Consider the following 26,222-nt stretch of genomic DNA (forward strand, 5'->3'; position numbering starts at 1 on the left):
ACTTTTTCCTTCCAGTTCCCATGTTGGATTCACTCATCTGCATGCTTTTCATTTTAGAGAGACCACTTTAACAGCTAGTTGCAGCCAAGTTTGAATCCTCTTCGCATCTGAAAACCATGTGCCTCAAACCCCTCTTTGCATTATTACCCAAAGGGTATTTTGGGAAATCCTAGGAGGTACTAGGTAAAAGCGCCACAAGAAGAAATAAGCTTGAGAATGCAAAGAGAATACATTCTATATAGCATTCTTTTTGAGATTCTCCTTGCATATTCGCACATGAAAAGTTCTGCTAGAAGGAGAGCCACTCAGTATATTTTGATCAGTGTGTTAAAAATGTATTTGCCCACCAAGCCTACTTTCAGAAGGTCTAGTAACAATGGCATCCTGTGGGAGATTCTTTGGGAAGCATCGATTAAACAGACCTGGAAGGTTTGGGTCGATGTGGAAGCGGAAGCATTGTGTCCTCTGCCCACTCCCTTCCATTTTTCCCATACTTTAATATGAACCTTTTTCTTTTCCCTTTCTAGACTGACAGATCCCATTCCCACCACAGAGACTTCAATTGCACCCCGCCAGAGGCCTAAAGCTGGGCAGACTCAGCCGAACCCAGGAATCCTTCCCATCCAGCCAGCCCTGACACCCCGGAAGAGGGCCACTGTTCAGCCCCCACCTCAGGCTGCAGGTTTGTATCTAGATTGGTTTGAAACTCAATACACCTCTTTGTTATTCTGGACAACAGAGAAGTCTTGGAAAGCCTGGTTTGCTTTAGGATTGGACTCCAGAGGCACACAGAGATAACAGTGTTCCTTGAGGAACAGGAGGAAGCTGCCGTTGAAATTGTATGGCAATGGCCGGGCATGGTGGCTCATGCCTGTAATCCCAACACTTTGGGAGGCCAAGGCGGGTGAATCATCCGAGGTCAGTTCGATTTCGAGACCAGCCTGGCCAACATGATGAAACCCTGTTTTTCAAAAAAAAAAAAATACAAAAAATTAGCCAGGCATTGTGGTGTGCGCCTGTAATCCCAGCTACTGGGGAGGCTGAGGCAGGAGAATCGCTTGAACCTGGGAGGCAGAGGTTGCAGTAAGCCAAGACCGTGCCATTGCACTCCATCCTGGGTGACGAGTGAAACTCCGCTTCAAAAAAAAAAAAAAAGAAAAGAATTGTATGGCAAATGGCTGGCAAAAGGAGAGGCCTCCTTGAATTCTGAGATGGATCTCCAAAACCACTAAAGCCCTTTGTCGCTTTTTCTAGACTTGGCCCTGATTTTTGCAGTTTGGAACCTTATCCTCCCTCTTTATTTCATATATTTCCCTTTGCCTTTAAAGAAATAAGACTCTTCCAAAGTGTTGAGTTCAGTCCAGGGCAGCTTCCCTGTTCTGTTAATTAAACTTTGGGACATTGAAATGGGCTAGGGGAGATGATTGGGTAGAAAGCATTATTTTATTCATTTGCCTCCCAGCCTACAAAAATGCCTGCTTGGGTCTAATACATCAACAGTTAAAGATGCCTGGAAGAGACAGGACTAAAGAGGCTGAAGAGCTTGGACTAGCAGACAACTTACTTTCAATTTTAGGAAGTTTGGGGTCTGATGGGCTGAGATACAAAGAAACTGAGTTATTTTCATACATGCCTGAAAAAAAAATAGAAACAAGACTCCTCTCTTTTGACATTCACAGAAGAATATTGTTTCTTTAATGCTTTGTCTCTTGAAGTATCTAACACCCCTTCATGTTTTGGCATTCTGTTTCTAATGAAATAAGTGAGCTTTGTTTCGTAAAAAGGATTGATCCAAAATATTGAGTAACTGAACCCTACCAGGAAGCTGCTTTTGGTGAATTTGGTGGCCATCTACTTATAGCCAGGCATCCAGACTGGGATAAGCTACATGTAAAACACCAGGGAATGATGTTGTCATGCTGCATGCCAAGAGGGGCAAAGCTTGTGCATATGTACCAAAGGCCAGTTGAATATGTAGACATTTGGGGTGCCAACTAAAGTTGTAATTGACTAAATGGGATGATTAATAAGGGAAGACTTTCTTAAGGAGGCAATATTGAACCTTGTTTTGAAAAATTTGAAGCACATAATTTAGCAAGAAGATAGAAAGACATTCCAGGTGGGACAGAGCATGTGGAAAGACAGTGAGGAGGACATGAATCTTGGGATACTCTGCACACTTGTCACCCCCTATTAATTGTTTTGGCAAGACAGAAAGCCATTTTTGTGTGGAAGCATTTGGAACCCTTACATGGACTTTATTCTCATTGCAGGATCCAGCAATCAGCCTGGCCTATTAGCCAGTGTTCCCCAACCAAAACCCCAAGCCCCACCCAGCCAGCCTCTGCCACAAACTCAGGCCAAGCAGCCACAGGCTCCTCCCACTCCACAGCAGACGCCTTCTACTCAGGCCCAGGGTCTGCCTGCTCAGGCCCAGGCCACACCCCAGCACCAGCAGCAACTCTTCCTCAAGCAGCAACAGCAGCAGCAACAGCCACCGCCACCACAGCAGCAGCCGGCAGGCACGTTTTACCAGCAGCAGCAGCAGGCCCAGACTCAGCAGGTAAGGTGGTCAGAGTGTGGCCCTTGCTTGCATATCTGAGTCATAACTGTGAAAAGGCCGACTAGGTAAAGGTGTCTTCCCAGAGAGCCATTAAACATTACATCACTGTTTCTCATAGATGTAGATACTAAAGCATTGAGAAGCGGATCCATCACTCACACCCCTTTCACCCTTTTACTCAGGCCATGAGGAATCTGTCATCTGATTGAGGAACATCAGTACAAGAGCTATTTTTTTGGCCGGGTGCAGTGGCTCGCGCCTGTAATCCCAGCACTTTGGGAGGCCGAGACAGGTGGATCACGAGGTCAAGAGATCGAGACCATCCTGGCCAACATGGTGAAACCCTGTCTCTACTAAAAATACAAAAATTAGCTGGGCATGGTGGCGCAAGCCTGTAGTCCCAGCTACTTGGGAAGCTGAGGTAGAAGAATCGCTTGAACCCAGGAGGCAGAGGTTCAGTGAGCCGAGATCGCGCCATTGCACTCCAGCCTGGGCAACAAGAGCGAGACTCTGTCTCAAAAAAAAAAAAAAAACTATTTTTTTTTAAGGACTGCTTTTTTTTCTTCTTTTTTCTAATATAACTGTAACACCATTATCATAAGAGAGGAAAAAATAACAATAGTTTCTTATTATCAAATATCCATTAGTGTTTAACTGTTTCTGATATCTCATAATTAAGTTGGCTTGTTTGAATCAGTATCCAATACTAACAGATTGTATTTAGTTGGTCTATATTGTTTTCCATTATCTTTTCATATATTTTTTTCACATTTTTTACTATGAATGTATTCATTTTATAATGATGAGTATATCTGTTTTTTTGGAGGTATGGTCTTGCTCTGTTTCCCAGGCTGGAGTGAAGTGGTGCAGTTATAGCTCACTGCAGCCTCCAGTTCCTGGGCTCAAGTGATCATCCCAGCTGAGTCTCTCAAGTAGCTAGGACTATAAGCATGTGCCACCATGCCTGGCTAATTTTTATTGGTAGAGATGGGGGTCTCGTTATTTTGCCCAGGCTGGTCTCAAACTCCCGGCCTCAAGCCATCCTCCCACCTCAGCCTCCCAAATCATCGGAATTACACACATTAGCCTATGCGGCTGCTGGCTGATATATCTTTTAAGTCCCCTTTTATCCATAGGTTCCCTCTCCTCTTTTTTTTTTTTTTTTGCTTTTTGTCATTTAATTTTTCGGAGAAACTGGATTATTTGTCCCTTGGAATTTTTGGCATTCTGGGTTTAGCTGATTGCATGCTGTGGTGTCATTTGATGTGTCTGACCATCTTCCGTGTACACTGGTAGTTTCTCGAGGCTTACTCAGTATTTGATTCAGTTTGACAATTCTTTGTTCTTCCTGTTGCGTCATGTCAGGAGGTCTATAATGTCTCTCTGGCCTCTATTTCATTGATATTAAGATCAGGGAGCGTGTACTTTCAGATTTCCCTGAAGACTGCGTTTCCCAAAAATATTTTTAAAAAAAGGAAGAAAAAAAGATCAATCGGTGTATTGAGGTGTTGTCTGTCTGATCCATTTGTTTAATGTTCCCCATTAGCTTAGCAGCTATCACTGATCATTTGCCAAGTTCCTTAATTCATCAGGGATGGCACAGTGATATTCTAACATTCCCTCTTCATTTGAGGGCTGGACGTTTTCCATGAAGAAATTTTTTCATCAGCTCTTTAGCTACCCCGAGGTACTGTTTGTACAGAAAAGGCAGGAAAAACACTTGATTCTTTCCTTTTGTTTACTGGTTTTCAGAGTAATAAATTTGTTCCCTCTTGTCATCCAAAGGTGAACAGTGACGTTTTTGTTTTGTTTAGTTTAGTTAGTATCATTAGGAATTCTTAGATTTTAACATATTTGATATCTTTGAATACATTGCTTTTTTTGTTTTGTTTTTACTAGAGGTAGGGCCTTGCTGTGTTGCCCAGGCTGGAGTGCAGTGGCTATTCACAGGCAGGATCCCACTACTAATCAGCCCTGGAGTTTTGACCTGTTCCGTTTCTAATCTGCGCTGGTTCAACCCTCCTTAGGCTACTGGTCCCCTGCTCCCGGGAGGTCCTCATACTGATGCTGACCTTAGTGCAGACACCCAACTAGCATAGCATACTACAACCCTTGACTTCCTGGGCTCAAGCGATCCTCCCGCCTCAGCCTTCCGAGTAGCTGGGACTACAGGTGCACACCACCATGCCTGGCATACTGCAGTTTTAAAAAATGTATTTATTTTAAAGCTCAGATTGCCCCAACTTTGGCCAGTGGAAGTCTCTTCAAATTGGCTCCTAAATCCTTTGAATGTAACTCCAGTGGTCTTTAATGATTTCCTTGCTATCTAGGATCATGCTGCCCTCTAGGATCATGCTGCCCTCAACTTGAAATCATCCATTTTTCTTAGGAGCTCTGTTTCTTTTTAGGGCAAATAATGTTTAGAAACCACAGTTTTGATGCTAGAAATACCATTTGCCTAATGGATTGCTTGTTGTTTCTAGGCCTTCTCAGTGGACAATTAGAAAATATATTTTGTTTTGTTTTGTTGGAGAATAGGCATTATGAATTCGGATTTATATTCCTAATTTGGATTTGTAATTACTGGATTTCTGTTTAACTTCTTGGATTTTGTTGTTCTTTTTTTCTGGAAATCTTGATTCTTAACAGCATTAACATAGATAATTAATTGTTCTATCGTTTTAAGATAGCAATAACCACATGATTACTGAAAACAGTTTAAGATTTCCTTGCCCATTTTACCCTTAGAATGTTTAGCACATTATTTTCTGGCGCATTCAGCTACCAATTTGATACACCAGTTTATTTGCATTGTTTTGCTTTTGATTTTTAGTTATTGCTTTTTAAATTTTAGTTTAATTCTGTTTTGTGGATATGTGAAACATTTACATAGTTTCAGAGTTAAATCTGCAAAAGTCCATCCCCATCAACCCATATATAGTGGTATTGCTCATTCTTATTTACAACTTGAGAGTATTCTGTTAGATATTTCCTTCAGGATATATCTATCATAATATATTTAATCAGCCAGTCTCCTGTTGATAGACATTTGGGTTGTTTCCAGTATTTTGCTGTTATAAGTAGGCAGCTATTTTTTTTTTTTGACATCTTCTAATTTGTTAACCCTTTAACTTTGCCCCAGTAGACAAACAGTATCCTCCCAATTGACTCTAATAACTACATAAAGTATATGGGATGTTCAAAGATACAGTGTTGACCTTAGTTCATCAGCAGGCCCTTATTTTGAGCTCTGTTTGTGTATGTAGCACATAGCCCCTAACAGTGGGGATTAGAGAGACATATAAGAAGTGTGGGCCAGATACAGTGGCTCATGCTTATAATCTCAGCACCTTCAGAGGCCGAAGCGGGAGGATTGCTTGAGCCCAGGAGGTCGAGACAGCCTGGGCAACATTGTGAGACTGTGTCTCTACAAAAAATAAGAAAAAAAATTAGCCAGGCATGGTAGTGTGCACCTGTGATACCAGGTACTTAGGAGGCTGAGGTGGAATGATCACTTGAGCCCAGGAGGTCAAGGGTGCAGTGAGCCGAGATTGCTTGCACCACTACATCCCAGCCTGGGCAACGCAGCGAGACACTATCTCAAACAAACAAACAAAAGGAAGCGTCATAGAGCACACTGGCTATTTTGAATGTTTAAGGAAGTTTAATAAAAATGGAGCTCTTGGGAAATAATTTTTAGTAAGACTTGAGATGAGTCTTAATAGGTGAGTTAACATTTAGGTTATTCTTTTCAGTGTCATCATTGCTTCATCCTGTTCAGGTAGGGAAGCATTTTAATCTTGGCTACTTCAAATCCCTTTATAAGAAGGATTACCTCTATGATTAGGAGATCGTTTATTAGCTCCTGCTGTACTCTAGCTTATGGAGTCACATGATGTTTAGTCAGATAGCTTCCCTTAGGCAAGGCCCAGAAACCCACTTGGAAGGCCAGTCTATAGTGCAGGAGGCAGCCTGGTGCAATGGATGGAGCCTAGCAGTGTAAGGGACTGCTGCTGTGTTGTATTTTAATTCCCTGAGGTCTCTATCATGAGATTTTAGGCCTAGCCTCAAGACTTTTCTACTTGCCCTTGCCTTTGGCTTTAGCACTGGTCTTCATTGTTTTTGAGACATTTGTCTTTTGTGACTATTATTCTGGGACAGGCCCTTATTCATCTCCTCATTTCTTGCTCAGTTTCAGGCAGTACATCCAGCAACCCAGCAACCAGCAATTGCTCAGTTCCCTGTGGTGTCCCAAGGAGGCTCTCAACAGCAGCTGATGCAGAATTTCTACCAGCAGCAGCAGCAGCAGCAGCAGCAACAACAACAGCAACAGCAACAGCTGGCCACAGCCCTGCATCAACAACAGCTGATGACTCAGCAGGCTGCCTTGCAGCAAAAGCCCACTGTGGCAGCAGGACAGCAGCCCCAGCCACAGCCAGCTGCAGCCCCACAGCCAGCCCCTGCCCAGGAGCCAGCGGTAAGAATCAACCAGAGCTCAGAGCACAAAAGCAGCAGAGGAATGTGCAGCAAGAGCTAGGGGAAGGGTGGGAAAGATGGCAGCAGCTGATGAGGGGCCAGGTTGCTTTCCCACCTGGGTGGTTCAATTATTTGATCTTTCCTTGATATATCCAAGAATAGTATGGATGTTCTATAGAAGATAGAGGTTTTTTTAAAAAAGGATTCTAGGCTACTGATGAAGAGCCTTCTTAATTTTTATCACTCTGAAACTAGGCTAGCAGGAAGATCTGTTCATCATCTCTGTCTGTGTCACTTTGAACAGTCAAGGACCTAGGCAGGATTAAAGCTAATCCCTTTCTCTTCTTCAAGGGGCAGTTTGATCCATTGTGCCCTTTCCAGGCCCTGAGTCCTCCATGTTGTGTTTATTCTTTGTCTTGGATGACATTACTAATCACATTATTTAAGTTTACCATGCAGCTCCCATCAAGGGCCTGCTTACCTGAGACCATTCACCCTGGTGTAATCCCCCTGGGTACCAGAGCATCTGAGTATCCAGTCATTTGAGCCATCTTGTCAATTTAGAAATTGGGCATGTCCACTTTTAGATATTGGCTGAGTATGGCATCAGAACCCCTCGTCTGATTGTCCTCTACAGTTTCAACACACATGGGCACATCATGCTTTGGCCTGTGATAAGTGGATTTTTTTCTGTACTCTTATTTTTCTGAGTGATAGTGATAGAAAATTTTATGGTGTTAGAAAAAGACATTTTGCATACCCAGCTGGTAGAGTGTCACAGCTACCCTGTTACTGCCAGGGAAGTCTAACTACTAGAGGAACAAAGGAAAAGTAAGAAACCATCTTTCTGCTGGGCGCAGTGGCCTCACGCCTGTAATCCCAGCACTTTGGGAGGCCGAGGCGGGCGGATCACGAGGTCAGGAGATCGAGACCATCCTGGCTAACGTGGTGAAACCACGTCTCTACTAAAAATACAAAAAAAAAAAATTAGCCGGGCGTGGTGGCAGGCACCTGTAGTCCCAGCTACTCGGGAGGCTGAGGCAGGAGAATGGCGTGAACCTGGGAGGTGGAGCTTGCAGTGAGTGGAGATCATGCCACTGCACTCCAGCCTGGGCCACAGAGCAAGACTCCATCTCAAAAAAAAAAAGAAACCATCTTTCTGAGGATTGATTTCTAATAGACTTTTGTCTCCCATCTTAAACCAGAAAACCTACATCGCTTCGAAAGGAAGCAGTGCCGTAGATTGTCTTCTTTAAGTCTTAGCTAAGTGTGTGTTTAGTGTCTTTACACCTTCGTTTCTAAAACAACTCAGACTTCCTGCAGGCGTGGAGTAGACAGTGAGTCTCTGTATTTTTAACAAGAGGTAAAGTTCCTCTTCTTCATGGAAAAAGAGTTTTTAAAAAAATTAGTACATGAGATAGCTAGAAGGGACCTTAATTATTCAGTTCAGCCTCCTCATTTTACGGAATTGGAAACTGAGGCATAGACTAGGAAGTGGTTGCCCAAGACATACAAACTGATGGTAGTGGAGCTGGGGCAAGAATCAAAGAATCCTGATCTGTGTTTAAGTTTAATTATAACAAATGCTCATCCAGGGTGATAAAATGATCAACTACTACTGACTACACTTCTTATGAGGTTCCCCTATGCTTCTCCTAGACAAAAGTGTCTACTCCCTTGGGAATGAATTATGAACTTTCTCCGTGTTCTCTGGATGAAAAAACACTTTGAACACTTTGCTCTGGGATAGTTGGTTTTGGGGACAGAGAGGAAACAGAAATAGACCATGCTTTGGCCAGGAGCCATAGAGCTTCTCAGCTTTGACCCATCCCTGTCTCCGCTGACTCTTGGCAGGGCTAATCTAAAGAAGCAAGTGAATGAAGGTAAAGTGTACCCTGTAGCCATCTTAAAGCAATAATTAGCAAAGGGAAAATGGCCATTTGCCCTAGATGTTTATTGCAGTCTTATTAATAATAGCCCAGAGAATTTGGAAGCAACCTAAATTGCTGAGAAACCCAACTGTGCAGCCATTAAAAAGCACGGTTATAAAGTCTGTACAACAGTATGAAAAGAAATGCTCATGAGGTAATGTTAAAGGAATTGTGAAATTACGGAAAAACTATACACTTGAAAAGAGACTTAAAGTATAAGGTACCAAAAAGATAAGAATTGTATCTAGTTGTATTAGAGTGATGGAATAGAAGTCTGTTTTCTATATTCTTACATTTCTTGATGTGATTATACTCCTTTTATAATTACATTTTTAAAAAATCGTCAGCAAAATAGACATCTGAGTCTTTTTATTCCTTCTCCCGTGGTCTCTCTGTCCCTCCTCCCACTTTCCAATCCTGTTTGGATGGGATGGCATCATGGGGCAGAAAAGAGTCCTGAGCCACAGTCAGGAGACATGGGCTCTGCTTCCAGTTAACCCTGTGACCTTGAATGAGCACTTGGCCTCAGTGCAGGAGTTGAAATCTGCATTTTCTAAGGTCCCTTTAAACTCTCACATTCTTTGATTCTAAGTGGAAGTATAACTGTCTGCCAGGGTTGCTGGGAGGCGTAGCTGAACAGGTACAAACCACTTAGTGTCTGTAGATTGCTGTTATAGGGCAAGGTGTCCTGAAGGAGGCATCTAATCTTCAGTGTGCTGCATCTGGAGAACAGAAGAGAAAAATGTTCTCCAAGTGGTAAGAAAACTATCCAACTCCTTTCCTTTATGCCATCAACCTCGAGACAAAACAACTTCGGATGTAAAATGCCCTGGAGATTTCACCATCCCTTCCCTCCAGTCCTTCATCTCAGAATAGAGTTGTCACTGGACTCTTCAAAATAAAGGGACCCAACAGTTTAGTATTCTTTTCAGATTAATGAATGTCTCATGAAATAAGCCCATTCAGTGTATCCTCAAAGCCCTCTGACCCCTATGTGTGGTAGTATTCAGCCAGCTGTTACAGGCACAACTCTGGACCCCCAAAGGAAGTTGTGGAGCTGGAGCTGTGGTTGTCTTCACAGAGCACTCTGCCTCTCCTTCAGCAGGGCAGCTTTGTTACCCTTCTAACCTCTGATTGATATTAGAACCTTATATTGTAACATTCAGCCTGTTGGTTAAGTGGATGGAATACTGACATGTGCACATAGTCTACCTTAATAAATTTTCCAAGTCCTGAGGACAAGATGAAGGCAGTCAATATCCCAAGCTAGAAGCATCCTGACCCAGGTAGCTGGATAGTCTAGTTTCCTTAAACTGTCTCACGGCCTGCCTTTGTAGACACTGAGACTGCAGCTGAGCTGAGTTGCAGCATGGAGCAGCAACTCTAATCTGAGAAGAGGGACTGGAGGGAAGGGATGGTGAAATACCTGGGGCATTTTATATCCAAAGTTATTTTATCTCTAGGTTGATAGTGTAAAGGAAAGGGGTTGGGTGGCTTTCTTAACATTTTTTGTTCATTTTCCTTGATATAGGTGACTTATGCTTAAGGACCACTCATGTGGTCACAAGGATATTCTCACCTGTATGTTGTTCTGTGGTGGCAGTTTGGCCTGTTTTGAAAATGGCCCACATCACAAGAGTCCTTGTATTATTAGCTCAGTCATCATCAGGACCTTTTTTTTCTTTCTTCTTCTTATATTCTCTGCCAGTTCTTCAATATTATGTCCAAACTGAAGATTGAAACAAGTTAATCCCACTAAACTAATGCTACATATTTTCTTAGGAGTTGCCACAGAAATAGGATCTTATATACCCATCCCATCAGTGAAATAAAGAGCCTTAACAACAAAACAGAAAAGGGAATGCTTATACATTCTTGATGGGAGTATAAGTTAGTTCAACCATTGTGGAAAGCAGTGTGGCGATTCTTCACAGAGCTAAAAAGAGAACTACTATTCAACCCAGCAATCCCATTACTGGGTGTATACTCAAAGGAATATAAATTGTTCTGCCATAAAGACACATGCATGTGTATGTTCATTGCAGCACTATTCATAACAGCAAAGACATAGAATCAACCTAAATGCCCATCAATGGGAGATTGGATAAAGAAAATGTGGTACATATATACCATGGAATACTATGCAGCCATAAAAAAGAAGGAGGATGGAGGCTTTGCAAGAACATGGTTGGAGCTGGAGGCCATTATCCTTAGCAAACTATTGGAGGAATAGAAAACCAAATAGCACATGCACTCACTTACAAATGAGAGCTACATGATGAGAACTCATGGACGCAAAGAGGGAAACAACAGACGCTGGGGCCTCCTTGAAGGTGGAGGGTGGGAGGAGGGAGAGGATCAGAAAAAATAACTCTTGTGTACTAGGCTTAGTACCTTGGTGACAAAATAATCTGTACAACAAACCCCCGTGACACGAGTTTGCCTGTTGACCTGTATAACAAACCTGCACATGTACCCCCGAACCTAAAATAAAAGTTCAAAACAAACAAGCAGTAACATTTATTAATCACAGTAGAATTTTCTCTGACTCACTCCCAACCTGTGGTCTCGCTATGGCAGAGAGTGAGGGATCTCTTAGCAGAAATCATTCAGCTTAAATGTGTTTCGCTGGAGATACGTCTTCATTGGCCTTTACCTGTAGTGATAGGATCTATTGCTTGCCCTTTGAAAGCATTCTGAATGAGTTTGTATGTGACTCCAGAAATAGAAAGTGGTCCTTTATGATAAATTCTAGATCTTTACAGCTGGAATAGCTTCTTCATTCTTATGCTTTGAGCTGAATATGGTTAACATATGGTTACCCTGTATATTATCGCTGATGAAGATTGAAATTTATGTGTATCAGGCAAATACCATACTGTTATCAGTCTCAAAGTTGCAGCACAGATTGTCAAAGCCTGGATTTTTCTTTCTGGGCATTATTGATAAACTTAGCCATGTGAGTTTCATGTTAGTGCTTATGTGGCATTTTTTGTTGTTGTTGTTACACTTATCTGTTTGTTTTTCCTTTAACTTTTTTAATTTAATGAAACACTTTCCATCTCTCTTCCTAGCAGATTCAAGCCCCAGTAAGACAACAGCCAAAGGTTCAGACAACCCCACCTCCTGCCGTCCAGGGGCAGAAAGTTGGATCTCTCACTCCACCCTCATCCCCCAAAACCCAACGTGCTGGGCACAGGCGTATTCTCAGTGACGTAACCCACAGTGCAGTCTTTGGGGTCCCTGCCAGCAAATCAACCCAGCTGCTCCAGGCAGCTGCAGCTGAGGCCAGTCTCAATAAGTCCAAGTATGTGGTGCTTCCTCTTTGTTGTTCTTACCTCTGTGGGCAAAGTCTGCCTGCGGCTGTTAGTGTGTGATTCTTTGCATAAGTGTGTAGATGTGTGTAATGCAAATACAGTGGTGTGTACTTGTGTTTGTTTATTTTTCTGGTTTGTTTATTTTTCTGGCTCATTTCATCTTGCATGTACTTGTGTTTAATGAGCAGCTGTGAATTTGTCTTTAGTGCATGGGCCATACTAATCTTAAGAAATCTTTTCCTACTTGGCCCACTGTTCTCATTCTCTCACCTGTTCCATGCTCTACAGTGTGTTTTCTGAACTCTCGATCTGACCGAGTCTCTCCACGCTGAAAAGTCTTTCACTGGCTCCTCATGATAGCTGAGCACACTGCTTAACATAGCAGGGCCTGTTGTGTTTCACAGGCAGACTTGCTACTCTTCACCTTCCCGAGCCCTTTGTTCCTCCTATGCCCTCTCCTGGGACTGCTATGCTCCTCCTTGCCCACCTAGGGAATGTTCATTTATTCATCAAGATCCATGTCAGAGGTTGACTTTTCCTTGACCCTTCCTCTGATATGATGTATAATTTTTGTCTGAACATTTTTTTGAGCTTATATGACATTGTATTGTCGTTAATTATTTGTATGTCTGACCAAACTGGTTTGTGAGTTCTCCAAGACAATGACCATGTCTTAGTCAACCTTTGGAAATCCAGTGACTGGTTCTGTGCCTGACAAGTAGATTTTGATGAGTGTTGAGTAAATGCAGTTTCAGACCCTTAACTGTCTTGGAACCATACACTCTAAAGTTAAAATCTTTCAATGAAGTTAAGAGAGACTTTATAAGAAAATTATATAATGATACTTAGATGCACAAAGTAGTGGTAACTGTCTTTATTTCTTTTTAATTGTGATGGTGGCCCTTAACTCTATGCATGCTGGATCCTGAGAGATGAGAGGCAGCCTAAATAGACCTCTTTCCTGCCCTTCCAGAGGTCAGTTATTGTGGATGTTATGGTGGTCACCACAAGATACACAAGTCTAAGAACAGGTTGCTTTTAGATCCTGAACTGAAACAACTTGCAGATAAGACTGAAAACTTAAGCAAGAGATTAAGGAAGTAGTGGGAGGTAGTGAGTCATGAAGGAAAGGAGACATTCATTTCACAAAGTGGAATGGGTATCTGTGGAAATTCTTCAGGTGCTGTGGAAAGCCCTTTTAGGAAAACACTGTGGGCTGGATGCAGTGGCTCACGCCTGTAATCCTAGCACTTTGGGAGGCCAAGGCAGGTGGATCACCTGAGGTCAGGAGTTCAAGACCAGCCTGGCCAACATGTTGAAACCTTGTCTCTACTAAAAATACAAAAATTAGCCAGGCGTGGTGGCATGCGCCTGTAATCCCAGCTACTCGGGAGGCTGAGGCAGGAGAATCGCTTGAACCTGGGAGACGGAGGTTGCAGTGAGTCGAGATCACGCCATTGTGCTCCAACGTGGGTGAAAGAGCAAAACTCTGACTCAAAAAAAAAAAAAAAAAATACTGTGGTGGAAAATGATGGTTTGACCCAGAAAATAATTTGATCCTGAAACAGAGAAAATAAGTTGACCCTTTTTGTTTTGTTCAACTTTTATATCTTTTTGTTTCGTGGGGGTGGGAACCTACCTAGGTCTGCAACCACCACTCCATCAGGCTCTCCTCGGACCTCTCAACAAAATGTTTATAATCCTTCAGAAGGGTCTACGTGGAATCCCTTTGATGACGATAATTTCTCCAAACTCACAGCTGAAGAACTGCTAAACAAGGACTTTGCCAAGCTGGGGGAAGGTGAGTAAGCTGTGTCTTTTTTTGTGCTTCTTGATTATAGATTCTCTGTGCTAAGAAATAACCAGGAATGAGAAAGAATCGTAACTCTAGAAGGGTATGCATGTGGAAATGTAGGCTTGGGCCTTTGCATAAGGCTTGATTTCAAAGTATGCATACAAGTCAGTTTTTATTTTTACCATGGGCCCTGAAGTCCTCATCTTCAGGAAATCCTGATCTATTGTGGGTGGTAGCAAGGAGAGTGTGATGCTTAGGGAAGAAACTTGTAGAAAAGGTTTGTGACATAGTCCAGGATAACAGCATCAGGCATGGTCCCTCCTTGGAGGAGTGTGATGGTTCTCTCATCCTAGGTTGGTTTACTGTCCCAGAAAGTTGCCACTGCTTGTCCATGAATGTGCCTTCACATGGACACTGAGTCTTTCTTTCACTATAGTCAGAGTTCTGTATTACTGTACTACACAGAAAGATGATTAAATAAATAGAAGATATACTTCTGCCTGAAGAACAGTCTACTTTGGAAGGCAGGACACACACACACACACACACACACACACAGAGGCACATGCACACACTTTGGAACAAATTCTAATATGCATAATTCTAATAATTCTAATAATGTTAGAGAGTACTCTAATAAAAAGTACTCTCAATGTAGATAAGGGTGCAGGATAAAGCAATGATGAGAACCAATTGAGTGGTATGAACTATTGGCCAAACATTTTGGCTTTAACTATCATTTTATAGAAATCTTTTAAAACTCCAATCCAGGTGTGGTGGCTCACGCCTGTAACCCAGTACTTTGGGAGGCTGAGGCAAGAGAATCACTTGAGCCCAGGAGTTCAAGACCAGCCTGGGCAACATGCCAAGATCCTATCTCTACAAAAAATTTAAAAAATTAGCTGGGCATCCTGGCACACATCTGTAGTCCCAGCTACTTGGGAGGCTGAGGTGGAAGGATCACTTGAGCCCAAGAGGTCGAGGCTGCAGTGGGCTATGAATTTACCACTGCACTCTAGCCTGGGTGACAGAGTGAGACCCTGTCTGTTGAAAAAAATTCCTATTACTTTCTTGCTTTTTTAAACAGAAGATAGGGCATAGTACTTAACTTTTTTGGCAACTTTGTTTCATTGTTATGTATACCAGTTGTTATTCTGGACTGTAAATAGAAATACCTCTATAGACTACTGAAAATTGTAGTATTTTTGTACCCAAATAACTAGCCCCTGAGTTTTAATAATTTCCTCTCCCTTTTCTTACTGTTCAGCTGTCAGCTTTCACATTAAGCTACTGTCATTATGCTTGTCCCTCATAACGTCTCATTATTGCCATCTCCACCACTCCCTCTTCTCATTTGCTCTCCTAAACTGCTTCCAACATGGAAAGCAGATCATCAAACTCATTAGAGCTGTATAAAGTGAATAGATTACAAGTGAGGGCGGGAGGCATTAAATGTGCAGTTCCGTAGTGTTAAGTACATTCACACTGTTGTGCAACCAACCAATCTCCAGAACGCTTTTCATCTTGCAAAACTGATGACATGCTCTCTTTTGATTCTTAACAATTTCCTTTTTTTTCTCAGCCGTTCTCTCAGTTATTGCAATGACTAGGCAAGGACCTTTGAATGTGTCGCCATAATGCAGTAAAAGTAGTCAAGTCCAGAAGTCAGTTCAGAGAATGCCCCTTACCTCTGCCATGTGTGTGTGCCTCGCAAGATTCTGCTAGAATGAACTGAGTGGTGTTTTGTCTCTCCAGGCAAACATCCCGAGAAGCTTGGAGGCTCAGCTGAGAGTTTGATCCCAGGCTTTCAATCAACCCAAGGTGATGCTTTTGCTACGACCTCATTTTCTGCTGGAACTGGTTAGTATGGCAAATACCTGGAACGTGAGGTTCACTGTTGTTACCTTCACACTGTTTTTTACTCCACAGATAACTCTAGCATGCCAGTGAAATCCAAATCCTGGCAGTACCGTGTGTGTATATATATATGTGTGTATATATATATATACACACACATATATATGTATATATATATATGTTTTTCATGGTCTATTTAATTTAAAACTTACTTTTTTTTAATTCAAAAGCTTTCTGATCAAAAAGGGATAAAGATCTAGAACCACTTTGAATTAAAGTGGCAGGACAGTCTGGCAGTAACATGCAGGACTTGTTCGCTCTAGTCCACAGGCACGTCTTAAACAAATATTTCTAGATTTAAGAAACACCCAGTGTTCATTGCTTGTAATTTCTTAGGTTTCTGAGATTACTTGAAGAATTTTAAAAATTAAATGTTCTGTTATAGCTAACACTCCTCTAAACTGTGTGTGTGTGTGTGTGTGTGTGGGTGTGTGTGCGCGCACGCACGCACGCTGTTGGGGAGAAGGAGGGAGGTATTTTTTAATGAGACTTTGTTAAAAGTATAGAAGCAATCATAAGAGACAAACTTTTCCCTTCTATTAATAAAAAATTATACATTTTGATTATATAAAAGTTAGTAATTTATAGAGAAGAAAGTTAAAATTCTCCATGACCTCACGACCAAGAGATAGTCTAGGGATACTATCTTGATATCTGTTAGAGGCATTTAACCTTTTGAGAGTCACAGATATCTTTGTGAATCTAATGAAAGTTATAGGTCTCCCTGACCAGAATACACATGACCACAATTTTATTTTTTGAGATGGAGTCTCGCTCTGTTGCCCAGGCTGGAGTGCAATGGCTCAATCTTGGCTCACTGCAACCGCCGCCTCCTGGGTTCAAGTGATTCTCCCGCCTCAGCCTCCAGAGTAGCTAGGATTACAGGCACCTGCCATCATGCCCAGCTAATTTTTGTATGTTTGTAGAGACGGGATGTCACCATGTTGGCCAGGCTGGTCTTGAACTCCTGATCTCAGGTGATCTGCCTGCCTTGGCCTCCGAAAGTGCTGGGATTACAGGCGTGAGCCACCATGCCCGGCCATATGACCACAATTTTGTACAGTCTTTGGCCCCCTGCTTAAGACTCTGAGACTCTGATATGCATCTTTTTTTTTTTTTTTTTTTTTTTTTTTTTTTTTTTTTTTGAGATGGAGTCTCATTCTGTCGCCCAGGCTGGAGTGCAGTGGCACAGTCTCGGCTCACTGCAAACTCTGCCTCCCAGGTTCAAGCAATTCTCATGCCTCAAGCCTCTCAAGTAGCTAGGACTACCGGTGTATGCCACTATGGCTGGCTAATGTTTGTAGTTTTAGTAGAGATGGAGTTTCACCATGTTGGCCATGCTAGTCTCGAACTCCTGAGCTCAAGTGATCTGCCTGCTTCGTTCGGCCTCCCAAAGTGCTGGGATTACAGGCATGAGCTACCACACCCAACCTGATAGGCATCTTTATAGTCATATTTTGAAGCCTAATTTTTTCACTTAATGAACCTGGCACATATCTCCTACATCATTAAAGAAGCTCCTAAAATATAATTTTTTTTTTTTTTTTTTAGACGGAGTTTCGCTCTTGTTGCCGGGGCTGGAGTGCAATGGTGCAATCTTGGCTCACTGCAACCTCCACCTTCCAGGTTCAAACGATTCTCCTGCCTCAGCCTCCCAAATAGCTGGGATCACAGGCATGTGCCACCATGCCCAGCTAATTTTGTTAAAGTATAATTTTTAAAAATTATTACAGGTGCGGTGGCTCACGCCTGTAATCCCAGCACTTTGAGAGGCCGAGGTGGGCAGATCGCTTAAGGTCAAGAGTTTGAGACCAGCCTGGCCAACATGGTGAAACCTCATCTCTGCCAAAAAATACAAAAATTAGCCAGGCATGGTGGCACACACCTGTAGCCCCAGCTACTCAGGTGGCTCAGGTGGGAGGATCCCTTGACCCCAGGAGGCAGAGGTTGCAGTGAGCTGAGGTCACAACACTGCTTTCTAGCCTGGGCAACAGAGTGAGATCCTGTCTCAAAAAAAAACAAAAACAAAAACAAAACTTCTAGGATACACCAGAGGTATGATATATCCTAGTGTATTTAAGCAATTGCATCTTTTTTAACATTAACTTTATTCCAGTATTTACTGTTATAAACACTTCAGCAATGAATGTGAGCTTTTGAAAGTATTCTTTACAAGATATAGAATTTGGCATGCTTCTAAAAGTGATCTTTTTAATTATACTGATTAGTTTCTACTTTTAACCTTATCATATATTCTTTCTGCCTGCTTTCTTTAGGAATGTTGGTAGTTTTTCTAACCTCATAAATTTATTTCTGAATAGAATGTTGTCATTTAATAATATTTGATATGTAATACTCTCTTATTCTTATTATCTGGATATTTTTAAATAGAAGTTTCAATTTTTTCTTTAATCAAAAGTTACTCAGGTTATGTTTTCATTGCACTATGACCAATATGGCCTGTGCAGTCTTTGCTGTAAACTATACTGAAGGGCTGTCTGTGGCCCAGTTTGTCATTCATTTTTAAATGTCCTCTGGAAATTAGCAGTTTCCACGTCAATAAATATTAATCTACAATATGATTGTTCATGGAAGTATGGTAACATTTATATAATATCCCCTTTTATGAATATTTACATTGTTACCAATTTTTCACCATGTAAATATTCTTGAAGCTAAATTTTTGTTTATATCCTTTACAGTTTCTCTAAGATAACTTCTAAGAGACTATGTGCTAAATCAAAAGTATGTATATTTTAAGGTTTTTTATACATATTTTCAAGTTGTAGTCCAAGAAAGCTATATAAATTTTGTTTCGATTAATAGTGAATGAGAGTCATTTTCCCTGCCATTTCTCCACCCAGCCAGCACAGCCCAGACCAAAGACTGTAGACAGAGAACCTTATTTTTATTTTATTTATTTATTTTTTGAGACAGTTCTGCTCTTGTTGCCCAGGCTGGAGTGCAATGGCGCAATCTTGGCTCACCGCAACCTCTGCCTCCCAGGTTCAAGCGATTCTCCTGCCTCAGCCTCCCAAGTAGCTGAGATTACAAGCATGCACCACCACACCAGGCTAATTTTGTACTTTTAGTAGAGACAGGGTTTCTCCATGTTGGTCAGGCTGGTCTTGAACTCCTGACCTCAGGTGATCCTCCCGCCTCAGCCTCCCAAAGTGCTGGGATTACAGACGTGAGCCACTGCACCCAGCCAGAGAACCTTATTTACTGACCCATTTTTATTTCTTTGAGATTGTATTGTTTGTGTCCTTTGCCTTTTAGATTCATTTTGTAAGCATTCTTCATATGTCACATATTATCTTTTCCTAGAAAATCATCTGCAGTTTTAAAATTTTTCATTAAAGTACAACAATATGTATATATCTTTTAATATCTGTGTACATTAATTTTAATTGTATGTATTTGTGTTCCTCTTTTTCTTGGTAACTCTAGCCAGAGGTTGGATGTTTTATTATATTTTCAGAGACAACACTTAGATTTATAAAATCTTCTGTTTTCTTTTTTATTCTTTACCTTTTGCTTTTATCTTTATTACATTTTCCTGTTTGTTTGTGTGAGATGGTGTCTTGCTCTGTTGCCTAGGCTGGAGTGCTGTGGTGGGATCTCTGTTCACTGCAACCTCCGCCTCCTGTGTTCAAGCAATTCTCCTGTCTCAGCCTCCCAAGCAGCTGGGACAACAGGTGCACGCCACCGTGCCCAGCTAATGTTTTGTATTTTTAGTAGAGATGGGGTTTCACCATATTGGCCAGGCTGGTCTCAAATTCGTGACCTCAGGTGATCCACCCACCTCGGCCTCCCAAATGCTGGGATTACAGGCGTGAGCCACCTCGCCTGGCCATTTTCTTGTTTTTCTTATATTTGGTGATATTAAGAGGAACACATAGTAACATATTTTAAAATTCTTTTTTAAAAAATAAAGTACTTGGGCTGTGAGTTTTTCTTCAAAATTTGACAGTCATTTTCACCCAGCACAAAAGTGGGGAGGGAGGCTAATTATAATCTTCAGGGAGGCTTTGTCATGTGAAAATATTCCAATGTCCTCCTTCCTCTTTCTCCGGTTGCCTCGCTTCAACCTTTGAAGATTACACCGTTTATTAAGAATGCTTTCTAATGAGTGTGTATTTCCCTAGTAAAAAAAAAAAATGGGGTTTTGTGGAGCTTAACCATAGCTCATAAATATTCGTATGATATTCTCATTATTATTTTGGAGTTATGCTTTTCATCATTAAGTAGTTAAAAATTTTTGTTTCACTTTTAGCTTTGTTTGTGTAAATTGTATAAGTATATTGATATTTTGGTGAAATTTGAAAATGTTCCAAAACCAGTTCATGCTGCTTGAAGTTTGGTGTGCCACATAGTTGACCAAACATATCAAATGTGTAAAGCATTGACTGTTGTCTTTGAAATAGAACATCAAAATGATGATTAGCCATGGACCTGGGTAGGATATAGTTTGTCTGGAAAGAGGGTCACAGAATAAGCCCTGAGAGTCTTCTTTGCTGCCGAATCCCAGAATTTGGCACAATGTTTGGCTCCATACAGACGTGTTGAATGAATAAGAAGAGTTGCTTTGTGCCAAAGCTTAGGACCTTGGATTCAGCAGCGTTAACAATCGAGGTCCCTGATCATTTTCCATCTACTCACCCTACCAACCCCAGTTTTAATGCCTAGTTTTCATCTATTACACATGGTTATGTTTCACTGTTTGTATGAGCTGTTTTTTAATGAGGTTTATTTTGTTTTTGTTTCTGCCTTTCCACTACTTTATATTTACTCCGAAGGCTGCAAATGGTTGTGTGTGTGTGTGTGTATATATATATATATATTTTTTTTTTTTAAGGGACTTAAAGGCACAGCTACAAACACATATTTGAGTAAAGTTATGACAGTAATAACATTGAACATGTATCAAGCACTTGAGGCATGTTAAACCCACTGGGTAAGCACTTTTCTTGCTCATTATCTCAGGTGATCCTCACAAAGACCACCTGCCCAAGGGCACAGCTGGAGAATGACAGAATAGAGATTTGTACCTGTAGCCCAGCTCAAAAACTGTAGTTATAACCACATCTCAGGAATCTCATAAACTAGCAACACTAAGCTTTTACAAACATTAAAAAGTGTCTTCATAGTTTCCTCAGTTTATCTGGTCTTTTTCTATCAACATTTGATATTTTCCCCTCTCTCTTGTTTGCAGTGTAAATGTTTCTTTTCTGTGACACCTTCATTCTTTACAAATGAAAGAAAATTACGTCTAGATCCCAGGAACTCATTTGCTCTCGTTTGTACAAAGGGCAGGATGACATCATTTTCTATAAATTTTCTAACTGAACTCAGACTGTTTACAGATTTTAAACCTTCTGATTGATCAAAGGAGAAACTAAGCAGGAAATGTCATAATGGGTTCGGGAGGATGGCACGGGGCTATATTAAACATTTGTATGGTAAAAGCTGCAAAAATGACAGACTGTGTCTATAGATTGGAGGAGAAACAGGCAAACATTTAAAACTTCACATGGTGCCTCTTTTTTTTCATATGTTTTCCTGTGTATAATTTACACATGTTCATTTATAAAAATGTGGAGAAATGAATAAGGCCCAAAGTAAAGAAAATAAAATCTTATAACCCCACCTTGAGAGAAGAGCATTTGCTGACATTTTACAGTATTTGTATCTAGAATTTTATTTCTGCATATAAATTTTTTTCAAATATGACTTACACCGTATATTCAGTTTTGCAGTTTGCTTTTTTTCTTTTAAATATGTTTCATTGTGTCATTTTAAAATATTTCAGGGACTTAAAAGCAGTTATTTTATCCTTCTTTTCCTCCTTCTACCTTTAAAGAAACTTAGTTTAAAACCCACTTTAATAACAAAATTATAGAGACTGAGAACAGAATAGTGGTTTCCAAAGAATAGTAACAGGAATAAGTGGTGGGTGTGACTACAAAGGAGTAGAATGAGGAGGTCTTTGGTTTCATGGAACAGTTCTGTATCATGATTGCAGTGGTGCTCATTCTAATCTATACGGAGAATCAAGTTGCAAAGAACTATACACACAGGTTGGGGGAAGTGAAAGTCCCAGAGGGAACTAGGGGCCCCAGAAGGGAGTGCTTTAAAGGTTGAGAAATACGGTTTGAATGAGGAGTTGGGGGTCCTAGAAGAAGGTTGAAGGTCCAAGAAGTTGAGTGTTGGAAGGTGTGAGATTAGGATCCCAAGGAGTGTTGGAAGTCCAAGGAAGGGCTGAGGGTTAGAGAGTGGGAATTCAGAGTCCAAAGAACAGTGGGGTTAGTAGTGTGTCAGTGGGGGTTGGAGGTGACCTTCCATCCCATCCCCACTTCCCAGGGCAGGCCTGGAGATGAAGAGGGCAGATACTCACAGTCCTGAGAGTTCAGTGTGCCAGTCACTGAGCTGGGTCTGATAGCAGCTGCTGGCACACTGGGGCTGACCGGCCACTGGGTAGGACATGGCTGTGGAGATGATGGAGGAGGTTACCCACTAAGGGGATGCCACTGCACCTCCCCATTCCCTTCTGCCACATCTGGGCATTAACACCCCAGTCTGTCCCTATTGGCCCTTGCCTATTACCCGTCTAGTTGAGCTGGGGCTGGGAAGTTCCTGCACACCTGAGGAATGGTAAGCATCACACATGCCACCACCTCCATATCTGGGCCTGGGGCACTGGGTTCCCACATTTCAAGGGCCTCTGGAGTGAAAGCAGGTGCCGTATGTCTTTGAAGCCAGGATGTAAAGGAGGTGGCCAGATTCCAGGGACTGGAAAGGTCGCCGGTCCATCCAGCAATCCCACCTTTGCCTTCCACTTTATCATGCATCTCAGACTATATCTTGCTTGCCCTGAGGAGGTAGCATTAAGGGTGGCAGAGGTGGCTGCTGTGACAGTGGCAGAGTCTATTCAAGAGATGCTGGGTACTGAGTAGGCGAGGGCAAGGGACTGGGGCACTGGGCTCTCAGGGGCAGGGGAGGTGGGGAGAAAGAGGCCCGGTCAGCCACTGACTATGAGAAATGTGGAATAGAGGTGGGTGGGGTGGAAACTCTCCCATGTCATCACAGCTGCCCAGTAGACCCCAGAGCATCCTCCTCATGCCAGAGGCAGAACTGGAGAGAGACCAAGATTCAGAGACAGGTAAAGTCCAAGACAGGGAAAGAAGGAAATCAGAGCCAGTTGCCCACAGAGATGCTGCCAGTGATGCCCACACATGCCCAGCACTTTGACTCCTCCACAAGCCTGTTTTACAGACAGAACACTGAGGCCAAGACAGGTGAAAAGAAATGTCCCACATTTGATGGCCCAGGCCAAGGGGATTAGTAGAGGGGATGCTGAGCCCCATGATTTCCAAATTCAACCCAGCACCACTCAGGCTGAGAAGGAGGGATTCAGGGGTCATTGAGAAAGACAGGGATGTCCAGGGAGCGAGATGAAAAGAGGCAGAGAGACATGAGTGGGGTGGGGTGGGGTGGGGTGGAGGGAGAACAGAGCAGAGGGTGTGGGTGGGGTCCCAGAGCCAGAGGTATGGGTGACATCGGCACTGAGGGGAGAAGAAAAGAACAGTAGACACATGCACAAATAGGGCCACGTAACAACTGGTGAGCACTGAGGAGCCTAGGGCCGCAGTACTGTGCTGGAGTCGGTGATCTCAGGCTACAGTTTATATAAGACATCACCACTGGGGGAAGCTGGTTGAAGGGTTCACAGGACTGTATGTGCAGGAACTTCTTGTGGTTCTGTATTACTTCAAAATAAAACGTTTTTTAAAAACCCACTTTATAGAAACAAAATGAGGCTTTTTTTTTCTAGAAAGACAGCTGACAAACAAAATGAGATTTTAATTAACAAACAAACTGAATACTGAAATGCAAAGTAAAGAATGATTATGTATGGCCGGGCACGGTGGCTCACGCCTGTAATCCCAGCACTTTGGGAGGCCGAGGCAGTTGGATCACAAGGTCAGGAGTTCAAGACCAGCCTGGCCAACATGGTAAAACCCCGTCTCTACTAAAAATACAAAAATTAGCCAGGTGTGGTGGTAGGTGCCTGTAATCCCAGCTACTCGGGAGGCTGAGGCAGAGAATTGCTTGAACCTGGGAGGCGGAGCTTGCAGTGAGCCAAAATTGCACCACTGTACTCCAGCCTGGGCAACAGAGCAAGACTCCATCTCAAAAAAAAAAAAAAAAGAATGATAATGTAAAGCTGCATGTGGTGGTGCATGCCTGTAATCCTAGCTACTAGGGAGGCTGAGGTGGGAGGATCGCTTGAGCCCAGGAGTTTAAGTCCAGCCTAGTTAACATAGCAAGACCTCAGTCTCTTGGAGAAAAAAAATAAAAAGAATGATAAAGTGGAAACCAAGAAACCTGGCTTCTGATCCTACCTCTGGCTAGTCTTTAACGTTTAGGCTTCATTTTCTTTTATGGGGAAATAAGAAAATTGTGCCAGAAAATTCTGAGACCACGTAAGCTCTGTTATTCCATAGGGTGTATAGAGTTCTGTAAATCTATATTTTGCTAAATATAGAATGAATGCCAATAGTATGTTAAGTATAGTACAGAGATTAGGGCTTGTCTAACCTTGGAATAGGCAAGAAGTCTATTTCTGCCCCTTTCTGTGTGTCTGCCTATCACTATATTAGACATTATGGTGATACAGTAGGACTTAGTCCTTAAAGGGCCTCAAGAGGGTGATAGATACATAGGAAGTACCTATACACATGCTAGATTACAAAACAGATAGTGTTATATCTGTTTATGTGCTAAAATGTGTGATATGGACATTACCTCCTCTCGACATTCTGAAAGAGATACTGTAAACTGCAGTATATCCAAGAAAGGAGTGGAATTTCAGACATATGAATACCCTGGTTTTATTGTTAATTGCATCTCATAATATGTTACAAGGACCAGGTTGAGCTGGGTGCGGTGGCTCATGCCTGTAATCCCAGCACTTTGGGAGGCTGAGGTGGGTGGATCACCTGAGATCAGGAGTTCAAGACTAGCCTGACCAACATGGTGAAACCCTGTCTTTACTAAAAATACAAAAATTAGCCGTGCGTGGTGGCAGGCGCCTGGCGACTCAGGAGGCTGAGGCGGGAGAATCGCTTGAACCGGGGAGGCGGAGGTTTCAGTGAGCCGAGATTGTGCCATTGCACTCCAGCCTGGTGGACACGAGTGAGACTTCGTCTCAAAAAAAAAAAAAAAAAAAAAAAAGGCCAGATTGAGTATCTCATAGATACTTTGCTGTTCACTGAGCTACAGCCACTTTTATTCTAGGCTTAGACTTACTCTGTAGTTTGAACTGTTGCATTAATAGAGGGTAAACTTACCTAGATTTACTTGGTGTTATTGCTTTTCTCTTTTTTTCTCTCCTGACTCCTCCTTCCCCTCCAACCTAACTCCAGCTGAAAAAAGGAAGGGTGGGCAGACTGTGGACTCTGGCCTCCCGCTTCTAAGCGTGTCTGATCCTTTCATTCCTCTTCAAGTACCTGATGCACCAGGTAGGTGAACAGAACTGTTCTGAGGTTAAGCAGCTTGATTTGCATGTCCCAGGCCTTGTAGAAAGTTCTGCCTTAAATACCCCGTGAAAAGGATCTGAATTCCAAGCCCTAATAATAGGCTGCTGTTGTATATTTTTACTGTGTCTCAATAAGAGGAGTAAACTTGTCCTGGAGGGTACCAGCCCTTAGCAAAGATAAAATCAGTTCAGGTTATACCAAATTGATTTCCATATTATATCAATGTTCAGTTTTTCATCCTTGATTGTGTTAATGGTGACGTGAGGGGCCTCTGTATTGGAAAGAACATTAGTCCAATATGATTTTAACAATGGTGGGGAGGCTGTAAGCACATGATAAAGTGATCAAAATATGAATAGTGGTGATAGTGTGATCATGGGATTGTGGGTGACTTCTGTTCAGTTCTTTTCTATAATGCCTTTTTATTTTATAATATAAAAACACATAATGATAATTAGGGAATGGGATAATAATTAATAGGGAATGTGAGTCAGGAGACCTGGGTTCCCTTCCAGGCTCTGCCGCTACCTGAAAACCTTCTGGGCTTGGTTCTTCATCAGTGAAGTGTGTTGGACTGCAGGAGTTTGAATATCTCTTGTAGTCCACCATATCTCAATTTTAAGTAGCAGTCTAAAAAGTAGAAAGTGGTTGATGTGTTCTGAAAGAGCTTTTGGAACAGTG

The 26,222-nt window shown here is 42.1% G+C and overlaps 1 protein-coding gene and 1 non-coding gene across 13 annotated transcripts in view; both read left to right on the top strand.

Moving 5' to 3' along the window:
• AAK1 (AP2 associated kinase 1) overlaps positions 1–26,222 on the top strand; it is a 187,664-nt gene that overhangs the window by 122,508 nt on the left and 38,934 nt on the right. For 5 of the 12 annotated variants that reach the window (XM_034953310.2, XM_034953311.3, XM_008956342.4 and 2 more), the window contains exons 11-17: positions 528–682; positions 2,274–2,563; positions 6,756–7,040; positions 12,045–12,277; positions 13,931–14,088; positions 15,838–15,942; positions 25,428–25,523. In XM_034953310.2, the coding sequence (XP_034809201.2) occupies positions 528–682; positions 2,274–2,563; positions 6,756–7,040; positions 12,045–12,277; positions 13,931–14,088; positions 15,838–15,942; positions 25,428–25,523 (1,322 nt within the window). The remainder of the gene's footprint in view (positions 1–527; positions 683–2,273; positions 2,564–6,755; positions 7,041–12,044; positions 12,278–13,930; positions 14,089–15,837; positions 15,943–25,427; positions 25,524–26,222) is intronic. The other 7 variants (XM_034953312.3, XM_055107877.2, XM_008956345.5 and 4 more) reach the window with 3 other exon arrangements.
• Positions 1,340–1,471, top strand: LOC112438981 (small nucleolar RNA SNORA36 family). The gene has a single exon (XR_003027291.1). It is a non-coding gene; the product is annotated as a small nucleolar RNA SNORA36 family (small nucleolar RNA).

This window comes from Pan paniscus, chromosome 12, assembly GCF_029289425.2.
Source record: "Pan paniscus chromosome 12, NHGRI_mPanPan1-v2.0_pri, whole genome shotgun sequence".
NCBI classification, from domain to species: domain Eukaryota; kingdom Metazoa; phylum Chordata; class Mammalia; order Primates; family Hominidae; genus Pan; species Pan paniscus.